At 42.5% G+C, this 20,750-nt stretch overlaps 2 protein-coding genes across 5 annotated transcripts in view; both read left to right on the top strand.

Annotated features, from left to right (window-relative positions):
• LOC120059241 (lysine-specific demethylase 5B-B-like) overlaps positions 1-4,312 on the top strand; it is a 37,932-nt gene extending 33,620 nt beyond the window's left edge. For all 3 annotated transcript variants that reach the window (XM_039008135.1, XM_039008134.1, XM_039008137.1), the window contains 5 exons: positions 159-608; positions 730-814; positions 1,026-1,231; positions 3,153-3,407; positions 3,675-4,312. In XM_039008135.1, coding sequence (XP_038864063.1) covers positions 159-608; positions 730-814; positions 1,026-1,231; positions 3,153-3,407; positions 3,675-3,803 — 1,125 coding nt within the window. In that variant the 3' untranslated portion in view covers positions 3,804-4,312. The remainder of the gene's footprint in view (positions 1-158; positions 609-729; positions 815-1,025; positions 1,232-3,152; positions 3,408-3,674) is intronic.
• Positions 4,313-5,482: 1,170 nt separating this feature from the next.
• On the top strand, positions 5,483-12,048 carry LOC120058883 (leiomodin-1-like). 2 transcript variants are annotated; one of them, XM_039007628.1, is made up of 3 exons: positions 5,483-5,788; positions 8,266-10,167; positions 10,407-12,048. In XM_039007628.1, exons 1-3 carry the CDS (start codon positions 5,519-5,521, stop codon positions 10,431-10,433), a joined length of 2,199 nt encoding a protein of 732 aa, XP_038863556.1. In that variant the 5' UTR covers positions 5,483-5,518; the 3' UTR covers positions 10,434-12,048. The 2 variants fall into 2 exon arrangements, with proteins under 2 accessions (XP_038863556.1, XP_038863555.1); XM_039007627.1 differs by lacking the exon at positions 10,407-12,048 and having other exon boundaries at positions 8,266-10,270.
• Positions 12,049-20,750: the final 8,702 nt, after the last annotated feature.

The raw sequence follows: 20,750 nt of genomic DNA, 5'->3' as shown, positions 1-20,750 counted from the left end.
CTCAACTTTAATATATTTTTTTTTTTTACTCAATTTAAAGAGTGCGGACCTTCTCTTTCTCTACTTTTTAGTACGCTAGTACTGGATATGTACTGTACCTCAATTCATGTTGGACATGAAATTATATGAATTTAAATGTTTTTACATTTCTTTACCAGCTGGCAACTCTCGGGGAGGTGCGGTTACAGGAGATGGGGGCCCTCTCCTCCCTCCGGGCAGCTAACGAGTCCAAGCTCCTTCCCACGGCAGACTGCATGGGCCTGAAGGTGTGTGTGTGTCAGAATCCCCCCATGGGAGCCATGTTACAGTGTGAGCTCTGCCGGGACGCCTTCCACAGCGTGTGTGTGAGGGCTTCCTCAGACTCCCGTTCAGCCCAGGCCTGGCTGTGCCCGCACTGCCGACGCTCTGAGAAGCCCTCCCTGGACAAGGTCCTGCCCTTGCTGGCATCGCTGCAGCGTATCCAGGTGCGTCTGCCGGAAGGCGATGCACTTCACTATTTGGTTGAGAGAACAGTCAGCTGGCAACAGCGTGCGCGACAGGTCTCTTCCTCCTGTGGACTACCAGACCTGGAGGAGAGCTTTGCAACTCCACCATCTCCGGATGGAAAGGTCAGTTAGTCATACCCCTCTTTTGAATTGTAGAGTTATCTATCCATTTTAAAGTGATATAATTCTGAATAAGAGACAATTATAATGCTAAATGACCAGATTGTTATATTTTTTTATACAGCTAACATGTTTAACTCCAGAGTGGAACAGGACAACTCATGATCAGATGGTCTTCTACACCGAGCAAAGATGCATTCCTCTGCAGGGTCAGTTTTGTGGTATAAAGCAGGGTTGTAGAATCATTTTTAATTCATATCACCAACTGGACTTCTTGATAACATTTATTTTATTGATTAGCTAATTAATGTAGTATTTGAAATGCACTCAACTGATGACTACTGATTATTTAAGCATCTACAGTAGGTTGTACACATTTCCTTTTACATTAACAACCTGGTGTGTGCTGTGCTGCTGCAGATCTTAGTGTGGAGCTGGAGGAGTTGATGGTGGAAGGGCTCCTGCTGCAGGTGTCTCTTCCAGAGATCACACAGCTATACCATGTGTTACTGAACGGGCTGAGAACGCATCATACCAACGAACGCACATCACTGCAAGATGACGACCCTTCAGACTGTGACAAACTCAAGCAGTGCAACTCTCAGGGAAAAAGCTTTCCACAAAAGGTTTGTGAGCATGCCTGCTATCAACTACATTTAATTCAATTATACAGTTGAAGTAGGAAGTTTACATACGCTTAGGTTGGAGCCATTAAAACTCATTTTTCAACCACTCCACAAATTTCTTGTTAACAAACAATAGTTTTGGCAAGTCGGTTAGGACATCTACTTTGTGCATGACACAAGTCATTTTTCCAACAATTGTTCAGACAGATTATTTCACTTATAATTCACTGCATCACAATTCCAGTGGGTCAGAAGTTTACATACGCTAAGTTGACTGTACCTTTTTAAACAGAACGGAAAATTGCAGAAAATGAGGTCATAGCTTTAGAAGCTTCTGATAGGCTAATTGACATCATTTGAGTCAATTGGAGGTGTACCTGTGGATGTATTTCAAGGCCTACCAAACTCAGTACTTCTTTGCTTGACATGGGAAAATCAAAAGAAATCAGCCAAGACCTCAGAGAAAAAATTGTAGACCTCCACAAGTCTGGTTCATCCTTGGGAGCAATTTCCAAACTCCTGAAGGTACCACGTTCATCTGTACAAACAATAGTACGCAAGTATAAACACCATAGGACCACGCAGCATATACCACTCAGGAAGGAGACGCGTTCTGTCTCCTAGAAATGAACTTACTTTGGTGCGAAAAGGTACAAAAGTATCTATATCCACACTAAAACGAGTCCTATATCGACATAACCTGAAAGGCCGCTCAGCAAGGAAGAAGCCACTGCTCCAAAACCGCTATAAAAAAAGCCAGGCTATGGTTTGCAACTGCACGTGGGGACAAAGATTGTACTTTTTGGAGAAATGTCCTCTGGTCTGATGAAACAAAAATAGAACTGTTTGGCCATAATGACCTTTTTTTTTTTCATTTTTTTTTTTTCACCTTTATTTAACCAGGTAGGCTAGTTGAGAACAAGTTCTCATTTACAACTGCGACATGGCCAAGATAAAGCAAAGCAGTGTGACACAGACAACAACACAGAGTTACACATGGAATAAACAATAAACATGCCAATAACACAAACAAGTCAATGACCATCGTTATGCTTGGAGGAAAAAGGGGGAGGCTTGCAAGCCGAAGAACACCATCCCATCCGTGAAGCACGGAGGTGGCAGCATCATGTTGTGGGGGTGCTTTGCTGCAGGGGGGACTGGTGCACTTCACAAAATAGATGGCATCATGAGGTAGGAAAATTGTGTGGATATACTGAAGCAACATCTCAAGATGTCAGTCAGGAAGTTAAAGCTTAGTCGCAAATGGGTCTTCCAAATGGACAATTACTCCCAAGCATACTTCCAAAGTTGTGGCAAAATGGCTTAAGGACAACAAAGTCAAGGTATTGGAGTGGCCATCACAAAGCCCTGACCTCAATCCTATAGAACATTTGTGGGCAGAACTGAAAAAGCGTGTGCCGAGCAAGGAGGCCAACAAACCTGACTCAGTTACACCAGCTCTGTCAGGAGAAATGGGCCAAAATTCACCCAACTTATTGTGGGAAGCTTTTGGAAGGCTACCCAAAACGTTTGACCTAAGTTAAACAATTTAAAGGCAATGCTACCAAATACGAATTGATTGTATGTAAACTTCTGACCCACTGAGAATGTGATGAAAGAAATGAAAGCTAAAATAAATCATTCTCTCTACTATTATTCTGACATTTCACATTCTTAAAATAAAGTGGTGATCCTAACTGACCTAAGACAGGGAATTTTTACTAGGATTAAATGTCAGGAATTGTGAAAAACTGAGTTTAAATGTATTTGGCTAAGGTATATGTACACTTCAGACTTCAACTGTATGTATTTGTATGATTGACTTAAAAGTATTGGTTTATTACTGTTACGATGGTATCACGACTGTTGAAAATAAGAAATACATTTTACTTAGTTTAAGAGGTGTTTTTAATCTCTTCAGGATGGGTTGATAAAGGAAGGAGTGAACGGAGCAGAGAAGAAGGCTAAGCGACGCCTGGAGAGGGAGGCTGTAGAGCCAGAGCGCAGGGACAAGGCCAAGAAGCTCCAGAACAAGAGACAGAAAATGAACAAAGAGAAGAACCTGGAACGCAAGGCGGCGTCGACCTCCTCGTCTCACTCCGACTTCTCCCAGTCAGATGACTCTGAAGAGGAGATGTGTCCAGCAGAGGGATGCCAGCAACCTGAAGGAGATGAGGTCAGTTTAACTTTTTTGATCAATCACTCACTGACAAGATAACAATATAAGATAAGCAATGCTTTAACTGACAACCTTATTGACTGACTAGTAGAGTGTTGGTGTTTAAATAAAGGAGAGAGGGACAGAATGCCTAGTAGTTTGTTTGTAGAAGAGATTGTAAAATGTACTGAATGTTCAGTTCCTTGTCTGACTTATGTCACTTGGGTTAGATTTTATTTGAGATTTATTTGGCCTTTATTTATTTGGCCTTTTGATTTATTTCAGGTCGACTGGGTCCAGTGTGATGGCAGCTGTAACCAGTGGTTCCACCAAGTCTGTGTGGGTGTGACAGCCGAGCTGGCTGAGAAAGAAGACTATGTGTGTGACAACTGCACAATAAGCGATGGTCGCTGAGGAAATGAGGAGAGACTGGATGGGGAGTTTACTCTGTTAGCAACTCAGTCACACAAGTCAGGATGTGTCACAGACCCTGCCCTCATACCCTGCCCCCCCCCAACCCAGCCCTTCTTGTCCCCATCCCCTTTGTAACAACGGTGCTATCTGCTCTTTATTGGGTTGTTGTCCAGAACTATACTGCTTGGTTACTTTTTTGTATTTTACCTATTTTTCTTTCCTCCTCTGATCTGTTGGTGGTTGTGACAGAATGTGGATCAGTGTGCTGCATGGGTTTCCATTGCATTGGGTGGTGCAAAGGAGTCAAACAATAAGTTAGCCTGTAAAGATCAAAGGGGGTGTGGTATATGGCCAATATACAATGGCTTAGGGCTGTTCTTATGCATGACGCAATGTGGAGTGCCTGTATACAGCTCTTAGCCGTGGTATATTGGCCATATACCACAAACCCCTGAGGTGTCTTATTGCTATTATAAACTGGTTACCAACGTAATTAGCTAGAACAGTAAACAAGTAATTTTGTGTCATACCAGTGGTATATTGTATCACGGCTTTCAGCCAATCAGCATTCAGGGCTTGAACCACCCAGTTTTTATGTCTGATATACCACTGCTCTCAGCCGATCAGCATTCAGGACCCAAACTACCCAGTATATAATACAGTATATTGTACATGGAACTTCCTTGCATACAAAACCAGAGACTCAGAGGATGTGGGTTAAGGTCCCCTTCTTCCCCCGCCCTCTTAAAAAAAAAGTATAAATAATGTAATAGAAAGAACTGTATTTTTCAGGAAACCCAGTGCTTAGTACATGCATCTGAATAATATAATTATTCATACATTTTTGGTAGACTTGTTTTATTTATCTGAGGAATAATGTTTGTCTGAATTGATTTCAATGAGTTGGTCTCCTCTGAACTATGTGTTGGTGCTTTTAGCAATGGTTTGATGTACAGAAACAAAGTGTATATGCTGTAGGGTAAGTTACAGTTGTGGACTAGCAATGTAGCAGACAGAAGGAACTGTATCAACTGCCACATATGTGCTTGGGTGGGTTACTTTGGGAAGGAAGGGAGAGGGGTAGTTTGACATTGCAGTTTATATTGTGGAATAAAACATTTTTTGTTCTAATAGCAAAGGGACGGTTTTCATATTTTCATTTGGTCCACTGGATGATCTCATATCAACACTATAGCTTGTAGTAAAAACTCATAAAAGCAGGCTTATTACATGATGAATGCATGAGGGTACTTAGTGTTTAGTCAAACTCTGATTTAAAGAATCTGAATTACATTTGCATTGACATAATAGGCTACAAAAGTATAATTCTCTTTTGATGATGACATGTACAATCATTCTTATAATGGGGCCATACAGCATAGAGACGATTAATAACTGATTAATAACAATTTGCATTTTTCGCTTGTGTTGTCATATGGCTTCAGTCCAGCTCCAGTGCTCTGATCTCAAATTGGGCATTGAGCTAAACAGTTCGTCTGAGAGGCGGTCCAGGCAATCTGATAGGCCAGTACCCTCTCTTTGTCCAAACTATTTCAATCGCATTGAAAGCCCATTTCAAATAGATACTGGTGAGGTCAATGAACCTGAACTTGGTGTACCAATATAATACAACTATTATTATCAAAGTTATTTTTGAGACCAGCAGTGCAAATTACTCATCGAGTTGCGCAACAGGACATTTTTTGTGGGAAATAATGTCTAGGAGGAAAGTGCGGAATCAACGCCCCGCTGAGAGCGAGGAGGACTCCGATATTGACAACCTGTTAGCCGCTCTGACACTCGCGGAGGTGGAAGAGCTGCAGAGCGAACTGACCGTTATTGACCCGGATCCAACTGTGCCAGTCGGACTCCGGCAGAAGAACCAGACAGACAAGCAGCCGTCAATAAAATACAATAGGGGGGCAATGCTTGACTACTGTGAGCGCGAAACCAAGAAACTCATTCAAAGGGAGCTGTCCTTTGAGGTATGATGACACTGTTTCCGCCAATGTCATTGTTAACTGTGTATAAGGGCACGTTTCTAACCAAGAAAAAAATTCAATAGTTGGAGTTCCTTGCTGTTTGAACCCTGAAGTGGTGTTATTACAATAGGAATAGTGTAGCCTTGATGTAGTTGTCAATCGAGTACATCAAGTACCAATTTGACAGTTTATTAAAGTGCCCAAGTTTATCAGGACCCTGGCTTCCAAACATGGTGCAGTGATTTCAGGATTCAACACCAGGGATGGTGGGGGTTATCAGGCAGATGAAGATACTATTGTGGGCAATGTTTCACAAACTTAAAATATAATTTCTGTCTCTTCTGGAAATAAATAATCATTGTATGGTGTTCGACAGAAAGTGGGGATACAGACAGATATATGATCATGTAGTACAAGCTGTAATGATCAGGGTGTAATCCTATATAGGTTCTTTCATGAAAGTAAATATGAGATACCACATAGGTCTCAGATCTTGACTATGACAATACCACTATTTCATAGAGTTCATTTGTTTTAAAATGCTACAGTGATATCCTAATGATAATAAAAAAGCTTAGACACTGAGCTTATCTGTTAATGTATGTTGGCACTCAGCTGTTGGATATAGGCTCCAACAGCTGGCAGGTAAGGAAACATAAGCCATGTTGAAACAGTCATGTGTATAGAGACTAATGAGATGTCTTGTTGTTTGAAAAGGATCCAGAGCAGGGGTACAGAAGACCCAGTTTGAACAGGCAAAATCATCCCTCTGAACAGTTGCTAGGCAGTGCAATTTTTATTATAAACAAATGAGCCCCTGGAGCCCTGAAGAAAAAAGACACTACATAATCTTGAGATTTTATTTTCAGCACACAAACAAGACTAGGAGAAGTGTTTTCATTACTTGGCAACAAGTAATGTAATGAAGGTGTTATGTGATTACTGGGATTCTGAGTCCGAGTGTGTATTTGAGGGAATACAATTATGTTGAGTGTATGTAATTGATTTTACATGTGTTATCTCAGGATCTAAATGCATTTCATTGACAAGTATATTGACCACTATACCATGCCATGTATAAATAGCAGGATATGTGATTCTAACTATTCAAATGTTAACTAGACTGCTACATAATTAGTTATAAATACTAAATGTTCCATCCTACAAAGCTGTACATGGGCCTCTGTGGTGTAGACCTTCTGTATGTTGTTTTCATAAAGCCCCTTGAAATCTGGTTTTGGTGAAAAGGGTAAGAGACAGCCTCATAGAATAATGAGTCTTGCTAATGCTGGCATGCTGGTTCCAGTTCTAAGACAAATTAAATTCCAGAGTGAACGCTCCTCTCGCTCTGACCCATACTGCCTTTTAAGGAAACATCTGCCAGAGTTACTTACACAGTGGCTTACAGATCCCTACAGACGTTTCAGCCTGTAAGGGATGCAAAAACCCTGATTGCTATATGCAAGATATACAATTTTACCAAACAAACAGATGGTGCTCGTAGAGGCAATGTTCCATCGGTTTTACGTAGGCTGTTACGGACATAAACATTCCTGATGCATTCTGAAAATATTTCCAAACTGACAAAAACATACATAGATGTTACATTCTTTATTAAATAATTAATACTAGACTACACACTAGTGATTCAGTGGGGCTGGGTTAAATGCGGAAGACACATTGTATGCATTCAGTTGTACAACTGACTAGGTATCCCCCTTTCCCTTTCCTTCCCTACATCGTGAATGGCTTACTATAAAATGTGTAGTATACTGTAGAATACTATATTACACACTGTAGTATCCCTTGATCATGTGTAGTGCTTACTATAGAATGTTGTAAATACTACAGTATTATCCACACAAAAAACACTATAGTCAATACTACAGTAATGTCCACAAAAACACTTCTGTCTGCAAAAACACTTTTTTAACTGTAGTAAATACTTCATTATTTAATTAGCATATATCCATTCCCCTCCCCCATTCTGCAATTTGTTCCACCCTTAAGTGGAAAATCTACATGACAAGTATAGACCATAAATTGTGTCCCTACAGGTTATAGATAAGAGCAGAAACTCTAACTATTTCTCCAGTAGATCACCTGAAGGACAAAGATTCCATTTCTATGTCAAAGATAATAAAACAAAAATGTCCACAAAAATGTCCACAAGAACACTACAGTAAATACTACGGTATAGTACAGTCTGCAAAACACTACAGTAAATACTACTGTGTACTACAATCCAGAAAAACACTACATTAATTACTATATTATATACTACATATACTACAGTTATGTTACAACAGTATTTACACTAAAGTGAACTGTAAATACTACAATACAATAGTGTTTTTGCAGACTTAAAAAAACACTACAGTGAATACTATACTATTTATACCATAGTATACTATAATATTTTTTCATGTGGGCTTGTATGATAAATGCAACTATCTTTTCTTATGTTTCTGATACTGAAGGAGCCAACAACTGACAGAGTGAAACGGGAACGCCTGAAGAAGATGGGGAAGAGCTGTGATAGTTTCTTCTACTTCAAGTCAGATGACCAGGATGACCAGGATGTCATGGACCTAAACTTCTCTGCTGTGGAGACCCCTAAGGAGGACATATCCAAGGACAAAGAGGAAAAACCTCAGAGCAAGAACTTGAAGGGTGAGGGAGGGAGTAGAGAGGGCAATGAGGAAAGGCCACATAGTAGGTTAGGGGGAGATGAGGACAAAGACCATGAAAAAAATGAAGATAAGATTGTTGAAAAAAGCAATGAAGTACAGGTTGAAGAAAATGAGAAAAAGGAGGAGTGCATAAAAAAGGAGAAAGGTAGTAACAAAACACTTGATCTTATCTCAAAATTACAAACAAAAAAAGAGGATACAAAAGAAAAGGAGCAAAAAGATATCAGAAAAAAGACAGTCTCTAAAACCAAGGATCTGATTTCAAGGCTTCAAGGGTATGCTGATAAAGATGATACTAAGGAGAAAGAGACGAAAGAAAAACCTCAAAAAATGAAGGATAGCAAGATCGCAAGAGGAATTTTCTCTAAAGTAGAGGAAACGCAGAAAGAACTCAGGGGTACTGAGGTGAAAGAAAAGAGGAATAATGAGAGGGACAAAGATAGCGAAAACACCAAATCACACAGGAAACCAAGTAGAGTCCAGGATGAGACACAGAGAGACAGTGAAAAGAAGACAGAAAGGACTCCTAATAAAAACAGTAAAGCCAGCAATGTAAACCTAGAGAACAGCAGTAGGGAAGAACGCTCAGCTGGTGAAGTCATGGAGGGAGACAAGGAGGACGAGGAGGCCAGCATGTTTGATGAGCTCCTTGAGCATGTCAGAAAAGACGACCCTTTAATGACTGAGCTCAATGTCAACAACTCAGACGTCATCAAGACCCACACCCTCATCCAGTTTGCAGAGGCACTACAACACAACACACATGTCAAGACGTTTGCTTTAGCCAACACCCGAGCTGACGACCATGTGGCTTATGCCATTGCTTGCACTCTGCGGAACAACACGTCTCTGACCAACGTCATCCTTGACTCCAACCACCTCACTGGCAAGGGAATTTTGGCCGTGGTACACGCCTTAGAGAAAAATTTAACCATCACTGAACTGCGCTTCCACAACCAGCGACACATCTGTGGAGGCAAGACAGAGATGGAGATGGCCAATGTATTGAGAAACAACACCAGGTTGCTGAAGCTGGGCTACGGTTTTGAACTGGCCGGCCCAAGGATGACCATGACCAACATCCTGAGTCGGAACATGGACCTGCAGAGGCAACGTCGACTGGAGGAGAAGAAACAAGCACAAGCCCAGCCATCCCAGCAGCCTCAGCCATACCAGCCAACACGTCAGACACCACAACCACAGACCAACACAAAAAAGAACACATTGCCTTTGGGGAAGTTTTCTTGCGAACCTTCAACTCAACCCCAATCCAAGTCTGTTGGTGAGACTAAGAGGACAGGAAACCTCCTGAAAACATCCCCCTTTTTGTCCTCCCCTAAACCCTCACCTGAACCCTTCCACAAGGTGAGCCCCAAAGCTGTGGGTAAGCTAAACCCTAAGGCTTGGGGTAGTAGGTCTGGACCAGGGTCTACAACACCTTCACCTCAGGCAGGGGATGGTGTATCTGGTCCTGGGTCTACACCACCTCCACCTCAGGCTCTTAAGGCTGGCCGATCTGGACCAGCACCACCTCCTCCCCCTGCCCCAGTGTTGGAGGGCCTAAGGAAAGCCCTCATGCCTGCCTCACAGAGGAAACTCAACGGGCAGACTTCACGCCACGGAGAGAGGAACACTAGGGACCAGTTGCTGGACTCCATTCGCAACAGCACAATGAAAGCTCTAAAAAAGGTTGGAACAGGAGAGGAGTGGAAGTTGTTTGTGAAAGCAGCATCCTAATAATATCAATACAATGTGATTAATGTGGTGAGCAGCCAACAGTATGAGGAATGACAGGAATTTTGATTACATCTGTAGACTGTAAATTACTGTAACATCTATATGAATCCAGCATTTCCTTTGAAATTACAATCAGGAGAATGTAGCGTATTGGTAAATAAATAAAATCTAAATCTTTTACTCTCTGGCAGGTTGATGTTCCAAAGCTGCTTCAGTAAAGGGTGGGGATGACAGCAAGAAGAGGTTGGACTTGATGCAAAAACAGAACAGCATTTGTTTTACATTAGTAGCCCGGGGTGAAGCCCTGCCTCTGTTGTTGCTGCTGAGATATGGAGAGATATCTGATCCAGTTGGTACTTCGAGCCAGAAGGTGGTTATGGTGGTTTGTAATCATACAAAGTGAAAGCATCTTAGGCTACATTGCCTGCTGACTTCAGTCTCCCTCAGTTGAATCTCTCCCTCCTGTTCTCCCGAGATGCCCATATTTGGTCATTGCATTGAAGATACATTATGACGTAAGAATAACTCCTCTGTTCTTTTTAATTACTGGATGATGGCCAGTTGGATGTCCTGCTCTTTCATGTGAGGCTTTGTCCGGCGAAGAGGTGGGGAGAATGGGGGAGGTGCACGGCGGAAAGGGAATAGTTAAAAGGGGACGAGCAACTGGAAGGAAATGCTTACACATTGCAAGTCACCGTATTTTCTTATTTTCAAATGTTACGTGGCCATAAGCACAATGAACGAGGGCATTTGTTTGATGTTTATTTAAAGACAATTTTCCAGTGTCACTACAAAGGATGTAATTAAACATTTAACCAAACACATACTGTAGCTAGTATTGAACACACAACTTGTATATGAAGTGCGTGTGGGTTTATAATCTGGTCAATGTGTAATATAACAGCAGCCAATCTCTCTGTTAGTTGTCCATAGGGATACAAACTGCTTACAACATGCATGTATGAGGCACTTCCCTAGAGCTGGCAGGAGAACTCTTGAACTTTGCAAGCATTTCACTATGATGGATTGTGTCCTGAGAGGGAAGGGAATATATTTTGGGAATAGTTAGTGCTATCTGGGATCCTTGGGACATCCCGTCCCTATCCTAAATCCTAACCCCAACCTTAACTCTTACCTTAAGCATTTTACATTTCATCTTCAATGGGGTAGTTGGAATAGCAAAACTCCCAGATAGCAAGGACCTTTTGAGAAGGTTTTGAGAATGTTGTGTTTTGAATTCACTCATGAGGTGTACCATACAGATGTTTTACGTCATGAAAATATACCAAGACAATTCTGAAATGTATTTACAGAACCAAACAAAACATATTAATATGTCTGGTTTCGAGAATGCATCCGATAGCTAATAACCAGGTCATTAAATTCCTCCAGATGAACAATTGTGGAATATTCCGTCTGTTTTAGATGTCTACATCCGCCTTATAGAGGCTTTTGATTCAACAAAAGTAGCACCTGTCTGTAGCACTTCCTTCCTGAAATGTTGCAATCAGTTTATATTTTTCACTTCCTTAAGTAAGACAAAAACAGCCCTGAGCCACTGCAAATGATGCTGCTCAACGGAGACTGATACGGTGACAGTAGGAGCATTCGGGAGAAAAGTGGGTCTGTCCTCACATGTGGTGAAATTATTTTACAACTCAAAACATGAAAATCTATCTGAAGTTTCTCCTTTACTTGCCAGGTGAGATTTTAACACTCAGATACAATTGCAGACACTTTTTGTTGTTGTAGATTTGCTGTTGTTGTTGATTACAATTGCAGAAATCTTTTTTTTGTTGTTGATTATTTTATTTGTAAAGAGACCACTGCATACTGCACATTTTATAGAATAAAACTCTGCCAAACAATTTTATGTTTTTATTATTTATTTCATGTTTCAACTATTTGTTTTTATAACGATAAAAAATAACAATGTTTTTCTATTTTTTCAAGTTTTATGCTGTGATGCAAAAATGATCAAATTTGGAGCGCACGGATATGAAGGTGGAGCTTTAGACATTGAGTGTTCATATCCAGATGGATATCAATATAAACCCAAATACTTGTGTCGCCATCCCTGTTCCAACAGTGACATTCTCATCAGAAGTGTGAAGGGTGAAGCATTTGTCCCATTAGGAAGATTTTCAGTATATGACAATGTCCATGGATGTACTTTCATTGTCAGCATCCAAAACCTGGAATTACAGGACTCTGGACATTATTATTGTGGACTTGATAAGTGGGGAAGAGATGTTTTAACAAAAGTAGAGATCTCTGTGAGTAAAGGTATGCATATTATTTTGCTTTGATCTCCCTTTTGATTATCTTTGAATGCACAAACATTTTACCTGGTCTACCCTCTACTTACTATGTGTACCCACAGCTCCATTGGTCACTTCACTGTCTACACCTGCCCCTGTGATTGACAGGAAGGACCCCACTGAGACTAACAAATATGTTTCCTCAGAGGTCCCCACCTTTACACAGGTTGATATAACTTTGAATAGCTTTAAAAAAAGAAGCTCCTATTGTAAAATTATTTTTGTTATATTCTAATATATCTTCTATATATTTTCTGTATACTTTTGTTTTTGCTCATTTTAAAGTTGCCATACAAAAAGTTACCTGTTGCAGATTGGGATGTCACACCTCCAACAACCTCAACTATTCGGATTGGTAGCCCAGGTAATTGAACATTCGGAGTGGCTGCGGATCCCACTTCTCTGGACCCCTCTCCCTGAACTTTAGGCTACTCTGTTTTGTTCAAACACACAATGGAAAACATGGGTTTGATTGAGATTTTGGTTAATTATTCTCACTCTAATTTAGGCTTTGTACATGTCCACGTTGTTGTGGGAGCTGTCCTTGGACTATTGATGTGTTGCACTGTGGTTGCACTTGGCCTACTCCTCAGAAAACAATCAATGTCACGCTCACTGAGTAAGACCAAGTATTCTCTCTTTGATAGCCTACCTACATATCATATTGTACTTATGAAAATACTATTATTTTGTTTATGATATGTTGAAGCCTATAATTTGTGTCCCTTAGCATTTCCATCATCTGAAGTATCAGATCCTGTAGATATTGCACAGGTGAATTGGATATTTGTTTTAAGTTGATGCTTTATCATATTTTAAATACAATTTTGCATGCCCTCATCAGACCGCAGTCATTAGGCTATATGCACCAACTCACTCAACAAATAAACTCTACCCAATGCCCCCCCCCCCCCTCTCTCTCTCTCAGGATGAAGAGGACACTTGTCATGTGTATGATGAGATAATTATGTACAGCTCCAACAGTGACTTGTACTGCACCATTAGGTTTTGTGAAACCCCACCGGAAATAGAAGACAATGCTCTCTACTCCCTCCTGACACTAAATGAACAAAGACCTCAGTGAGGGTCACAAGTCTCTAATCAACAGAGGGCATTCTCATAACACTGCCAACACATTGATGGTGGATGTGCAGTATCATTATTGCTATTATGTGTATGTGCGTGCGTACATACGTGCGTGTGTGTGTGTGTGTGGTTTACAGTTGAAGATTGTCAGATGTTTTCACTGTTTCCCTGCATCTGTTTCCTCTGATACAGTGCCTAGTGAAAATAAAAAAAATATAGAACATTTTCCAAAATATTGTATTATATTTTTTAAACGAAGATGTCTTGATTGCATATGTCTTCACACCATTACAGCTGTGAAACATTTTGAATGAGATTCTACCAACTTTGCTCTTTGAGCAACATTCAGTACGGTGCATTCAGAAAGTATTCAAACCCCTTGACTTTTTCCACATTTTGTTACGTTACAGCCTTATTCTAAAATTGATTAAATAAAAACATTTCCTAATCAATCTACACACAATACCCCAATATTGACAAAATGAAAACAGGTTATTAGAAATGTTTGCTAATTTGTTAAATATAAAAAACAGAAATACCTTATTTACTTAAGTATTCAGACGCTTTGTTATGACACTCGAAATTGAACTCAGATGCATCCTGTTTCCATTGACCATCCTTGAGATGTTTCTACAACTTAATTGGAGTCCACCTGTGGTAAATTCTATTGATTGGACATGATTTGGAAAGGCAAACACCTGTCTATATAAGGTCCCACAGTTGACAGTGCATGTCAGAGCAAAAACAAAGCCATGAGGTCGAAGGAATTGTCCGTAGAGCTCCGAGACAAGATTGTGTCGAGGCACAGATCTGGGGAAGGGTAACAAAACAATTCTGCAGCATGGAAGGTCCCAAAGAACACAGTGGCCTCCATCATTCTTAAATGGAAGAAGTTTGGAACCACCAAGACTCTTCCTAGAGCTGGCCGCCCGGCCAAATTGAGCAATCGGGGAGAAGGGCCTTTGTCAGGGAGGTGACCAAGAACCCGATGGTCATTTTGATAGAGCTCCAGAGTTCCTCTGTGGAGATGTGAGAACCTTCCAGAAGGTCAACCATCTCTGCAGCACTCCACCAATCAGGCCTTTATGGTAGAATGGCCAGACGGAATCCACTCCTCAGTAAAAGGCACATGACAGCCCACTTGGAGTTTGCCAAAAGGCACCTAAAGGTCTCTTAGACCATGAGAAACAAGATTATCTGGTCTGATGAAACCAAGATTGAACTCTTTGGCCTGAATGCCAAGCGTCATGTCTGGAGGAAACCTGGCACCATCCCTACGGTGATGCATGGTGGTGGCAGCACCATGCTGTGGGGATGTTTTTCAGCTGCAGGGACTGGGAGACTAGTCAGGATCGAGGGAAAGTCGAGTAAAGTACAGAGAGATCTTTGATGAAAACCTGCTCTAGAGCGCTCAGGACCTCAGACTGGTGCGAAGGTTCACCTTCCAGCAGGACCCTAAGCACACAGCCAAGACAACTCAAGAGTGGCTTCGGGACAAGTCTCTGAATGTTCTTGAGTGGCCCAGCCAGAGCCAGGACTTGAACCCGATCGAACATCTCTGAAAAGACCTGAAAATAGCTGTGCAGCGACGCTCCCCATCCAACCTGACAGAGCTTGAGAGGATCTGCAGAGAAAATAATAATAAAATATAAATTAGCAAACATTTTTACAAACCTGTTTTTGCCTTGTCATTATGGGGCATTGTGTGTAGATTGATGAGGGGAAAAAACGATTTAATACATTTTAGAATAAGGCTGTAACGTAACAAATTCTGTAAAAAGTCAAGGGGTCTGAATACTTTCCATTGTTTTTGTCAAAATTGCTCAGTAAATTTGTTTGGGAGTCATTGATGGAAAGCAATATTCAAACCTTGTCTTTGATTTTCAAGCAGATTTAAGTCAAGACTGAGACTGGACCATTCAGGAAGACTCAATACCTATTGGAAAGCCATTGTGATGTGTCTTTGGCATAATATTTTTTGTTATCTCCCGCTGAAAAATAAAACGCTATACCAGGTTTAGGTATTCAGAAGACTGATGCAGGGTTTCATCTAACTTTTTTATCTGAGCTTTGCTCCTTTCATATTTTTGGGGATCCTAACAAACTCCCCAGTCCCTACCAGTGACAAGCATACCCAGAACATGATGCTTCCTTTACAATACTTGAAAATACAGAGGATCAACAACATTGCATTCACTCCACATTGCAGACCTGTATGACAAAGTGAAAAGAAGCCTGTTTTACAAAATCCTCTCAAAATCATCAATTCTGATTGCGTCAAGGCCGTTAAGTAATATTGCAAGACAACGCGGGTAAGACATTTACTTTTTGACCTAAATTAAAAACTACAGGCTTGGGTCAAATCCAATACAACACAAAAGAGTGAAACCTTCTGTATTTTAAGTATTGTGGTGGCAGCATCATGTTATGGGTATGCTTGTCACCGGCAGGGACTGGGGAGTTTGTCAGGATAAAACAAAAATATGAAAGGAGCAAAGCCCAGGTAAAAAGTAACAGATAACCTGCTTCAGTCTTCTGAAAACCTTACCCTGGCATAGAGTTTTATTTTTCAGAGGAACAATTGCATAATTTTTTATGTCAAAGACACACCGAATGGCTTTCCAAGAGGTTGAATGTTCCCGAGTGGTCCAGCCTTAGTCCTGACTTAAATTAGTTGAAACTCAGAGACAAGGTTTGAATATTGCTCTCCATCAATGACTCCCACCGTAATCTACTGAGCTTGGGCAATTTTATATTGCGCAATAAAGACATCTGAATATTTTCTATAATTTTTCTATAACTTTTATAATGTGGAGTAGTTTGTTAAGATACAGTTGAAGTCGGAAGTTTACATGCACTTAGGTTGGAGTCATTAAAGCTCATTTTTCAACCACTCCACAAATTTCTTGCTAACAAACTATAGTTTTGGCAAGTCGGTTAGGACATCTACTTTGTGCGTGACACAAGTAATTATTCCAAGAATTGTTTACAGACAGATTATTTCACTTATAATTCACTGTATCACAATTCCAGTGGGTCAGAAGTGTACATACACTAAGTTGACTGTGCCTTTAAACAGCTTGGACAATTCCAGAAAATGATGTCATGGTTTAAGAAGCTTCTGATAGGCTAATTGACATCATTTGAGTCAATTGGAGGTGTACATGTGGATGTATTTCAAGGCCTTCCTTCAAACTCAGTGCCTCTTTGCTTGACATCATGGGAAAATCAAAAGAAATTAGCCAAGACCTCAGAAAAAAATTTGTAGACCTCCACAAGTCTGGTTCATCCTTGGGAGCAATTTCCAAACGCCTGAAGGTACCACGTTCATCTGTACAAACAATAGTACGGTGTCACGCTCTGACCGTAGATTGCTTTGTATGTTTCTATTTTTTGTTTGGTCAGGGTGTGATGTGGGTGGGCATTCTATGTTTGTATGTCTAGGTTTTGTATTTCTATGTTTTGGCCGGGTATGGTTCTTAATCAGGGACAGCTGTCTTTCGTTGTCTCTGATTGAGAACCATACTTAGGTAGCCTGTTTCCCACTGTTAGTTGTGGGTGGTTATTTTCTGTTTAGTGTTGGTTGCACCTTGCAGAACTGTTTCGGCTATTCTTTTTGTTATTTTGTATTCAGTGTTCAGTCAGTTAAGCGAATAAAGATGAACACGTACCCCGCTGCATTTTGGTCTGACGATTCCTCTTCTTCTTCCGATGAATGCCGTGACAGAACCACCCACCACAAATGGACCAAGCAGCGGGGTAACAGGGAGCAGAGGTTGATGGACTCATGGACATGGGAGGAGATATTGGATGACAAGGGACCCTGGAGACAGGCTGGGGAATATCGCCGCCCCAAAGAAGAACTGGAGGCAGCTAAAGCTGGGGCGGCGGCGATATGAGGTAAGGCAGTGCAACAGGCACGAGAGGCAGCCCGGGGGCACACGGGGAGATTGGCGGAGTCAGGCGAGAGACCTGAGCCAACTCCCTGTGCTTACCGGAAGCAGCGTGGTACTGGTCAGACACCGTGTTATGCGATGAAGCGCACGGTGTCGCCAGTCCCCCGCAAGTGCCATGCGAGAGTGGGCATCCAGCCAAGGCAGATTGTGCCAGCTCAGCGCGTTTGGTCTCCGGTGCGCCGGCTCCGTCCAGGGTATCCTGCGCCGGCTCTGCGTACTGTGTCTCCGGGGCGTTGGGAGGGTGCAGTTCGCCCTATGCCTGCGCTCCGCCCATGCCGGGCGAATGTGGGCATTGAGCCTAAGGGAGAGGTGTGAGTGGTATGCACCAGATCTCCAGTGCTCCCCCACAGCCCGGTTCGACCTGTGTCTGCACTCTGGAGGGTCCGGGCTAAAGTGGTCATTCAGCCTGGAGGAGTGGTGCCAAGGCTGTGCACCAGAGCTCCAGTGCTCCCCCACAGCCCGGTCCATCCGGTGCCTCCTCCACGCACCAGGCCTCCTGTAGGTCTCCCCAGCCTGGTGGGCCCTGTGGCAGCCCCACGCCCCAGGCTGTCTCTCCGTCTCCTCCCTCCAGGTTCTCCTTCCTGTCCGGAGCTGCCAGAGCCGCCCTCCTGTCCGGAGCTGCCAGAGCCGCCCTCCTGTCCGGAGGTGCCAGAGCCGCCCTCCTGTCCGGAGGCGCCAGAGCCGCCCGTCAGTCCGGAGGCGCCAGAGCCGCCCGTCAGTCCGGAGTCGCCAGAGCCGCCCGTCAGTCCGGAGGCGCCAGAGCCGCCCGTCAGTCCGGAGGCGACACTCACTCCAGACTCGACCATCAGTCCAGTGGCGTCCTCTAGTCCGGAGCTGCCAGAGCCGCCCTCCTGTCCGGAGCTGCCAGAGCCGCCCTCCTGTCCGGAGCAGCCAGAGCCGCCCGTCAGTCCGGAGCTGCCAAAGCCGCCCGTCAGTCCAGAGGCGCCAAAGCCGCCCGTCAGTCCAGAGGCGCCAGAGCCGCCCGTCAGTCCAGAGGCGCCACTCACTCCAGACTCGACCATCAGTCCAGTGGCGTTCTCTAGTCCGGGGTCGGCGGTGAGGGTTCCCGCTCCAGAGGCATTACTAAAGTGGGCCGAGCCAGAAGTGAAGCGGGGTCCACGTCCCTCACCAGAACCGCCACCGTGGAGTAATGCCCAGCCAGACCCTCCCCTATAGGTTCAGGTTTTGCGGCCGGAGTCCGCACCTTTGTGGGGGGGGGGGGGGGTACTGTCACGCCCTGACCGTAGATTGCTTTGTATGTTTCTATTTTTTGTTTGGTCAGGGTGTGATGTGGGTGGGCATTCTATGTTTGTATGTCTAGGTTTTGTATTTCTATGTTTTGGCCGGGTATGGTTCTTAATCAGGGACAGCTGTCTTTCGTTGTCTCTGATTGAGAACCATACTTAGGTAGCCTGTTTCCCACTGTTAGTTGTGGGTGGTTATTTTCTGTTTAGTGTTGGTTGCACCTTGCAGAACTGTTTCGGCTATTCTTTTTGTTATTTTGTATTCAGTGTTCAGTCAGTTAAGCGAATAAAGATGAACACGTACCCCGCTGCATTTTGGTCTGACGATTCCTCTTCTTCTTCCGATGAATGCCGTGACAGAACCACCCACCACAAATGGACCAAGCAGCGGGGTAACAGGGAGCAGAGGTTGATGGACTCATGGACATGGGAGGAGATATTGGATGACAAGGGACCCTGTGATGTGGGTGGGCATTCTATGTTTGTATGTCTAGGTTTTGTATTTCTATGTTTTGGCCGGGTATGGTTCTTAATCAGGGACAGCTGTCTTTCGTTGTCTCTGATTGAGAACCATACTTAGGTAGCCTGTTTTCCCACTGTTAGTTGTGCGTGGTTATTTTCTGTTTAGTGTTGGGGTTTTTTAAATATTTTTTTTATTTCACCTTTATTTAACCAGGTAGGCTAGTTGAGAACATGGTCTCATTTACAACTGCGACCTGGCCAAGATAAAGCAAAGCACGTGAACAGACAGCAACACAGAGTTACACATGGAGTAAACCATAAACAAGTCAATAACACAGTAGGAAAAAAAGAGTCTATATACATTGTGTGCAAAAGGCATGAGGAGGTAGGCAATAAATAGGCCATAGGAGCGAATAATTACAATTTAGCAGATTAACACTGGAGTGATAAATCATCAGATGATCATGTGCAAGTAGAGATACTGGTGTGCAAAAGAGAAGAAAAATAAATAAATATAAACAGTATGGGGATGAGGTAGGTAAATTGGGTGGGCTATTTACAGATGGACTATGTACAGCTGCAGCGATCAGCACCCAACTTATTGTGGGAAGCTTGTGGAAGGCTACCTGAAATGTTTGACCCAAGTTTAACAATTTAAAGGCAATGCTACCAAATACTAATTGAGTGTATGTAAACTTCTGACCCACTGGGAATGTGATGAAAGAAATAAAAGCTGAAATAAATATTTCTCTCTACTATTACTCTGACATTTCACATTCTTAAAATGAAGTGGTGATCCTAACTGACCTAAGGCAAGGAATTTTTACTCTGATTAAATGTCAGTTATTGTGAAAACCTGAGTGTAAATGTAATTTGCTAAGGTGTATGTAAACTTCCGACTTCAACTGTAGGTAGGGAAAGAATCCAATGTATTCCTTTTTGAGATTTAATTTTAAGGTAGCAAAATGTGAAGACCGTGAGTGTTCAGGTGGGCATTTGCGCTTCAGCAAACAAAGGAAAGGAGGGGTGCTGTGAAAGGGCTGTGTAGACTTGTACTAGGGACTGAATGTCTGTTTGAACAAGTAGAGATGGTTTATTTCTGAGAACTCCAGTGGGAAAGTATGCTATCTAATTGCACGCTACAGCATTCTGCTTTCCCACATTATCCAAACACATTTCGTATGGCAGTATGCCTACTTGATAACTATAGGCTATTTATTACTTTGTTGTATAGTTTTTGTCACAGTCCTCAGTTTATAATGTGGAGACCATGGCAACAAACTTGTAATCTCTTATTTAATAATATTTGCACGCAGTGTGTACATGGTCGCCAAAATACTCAGATGATCCATATGGTTTTATGCCTGGACTACAACATTGTGAATACCCAGGTCGCCTTGAAACTACAGTAGTGTGCACCGTCCGTTGCCATTTATGGTTTGAGAGGTTAGCTAGGGAGTGACGTT

The sequence above is a fragment of the Salvelinus namaycush genome, chromosome 14, assembly GCF_016432855.1.
Source record: "Salvelinus namaycush isolate Seneca chromosome 14, SaNama_1.0, whole genome shotgun sequence".
Lineage (NCBI taxonomy): Eukaryota > Metazoa > Chordata > Actinopteri > Salmoniformes > Salmonidae > Salvelinus > Salvelinus namaycush.
This window is presented reverse-complemented; position numbering and strand designations above follow the sequence as displayed.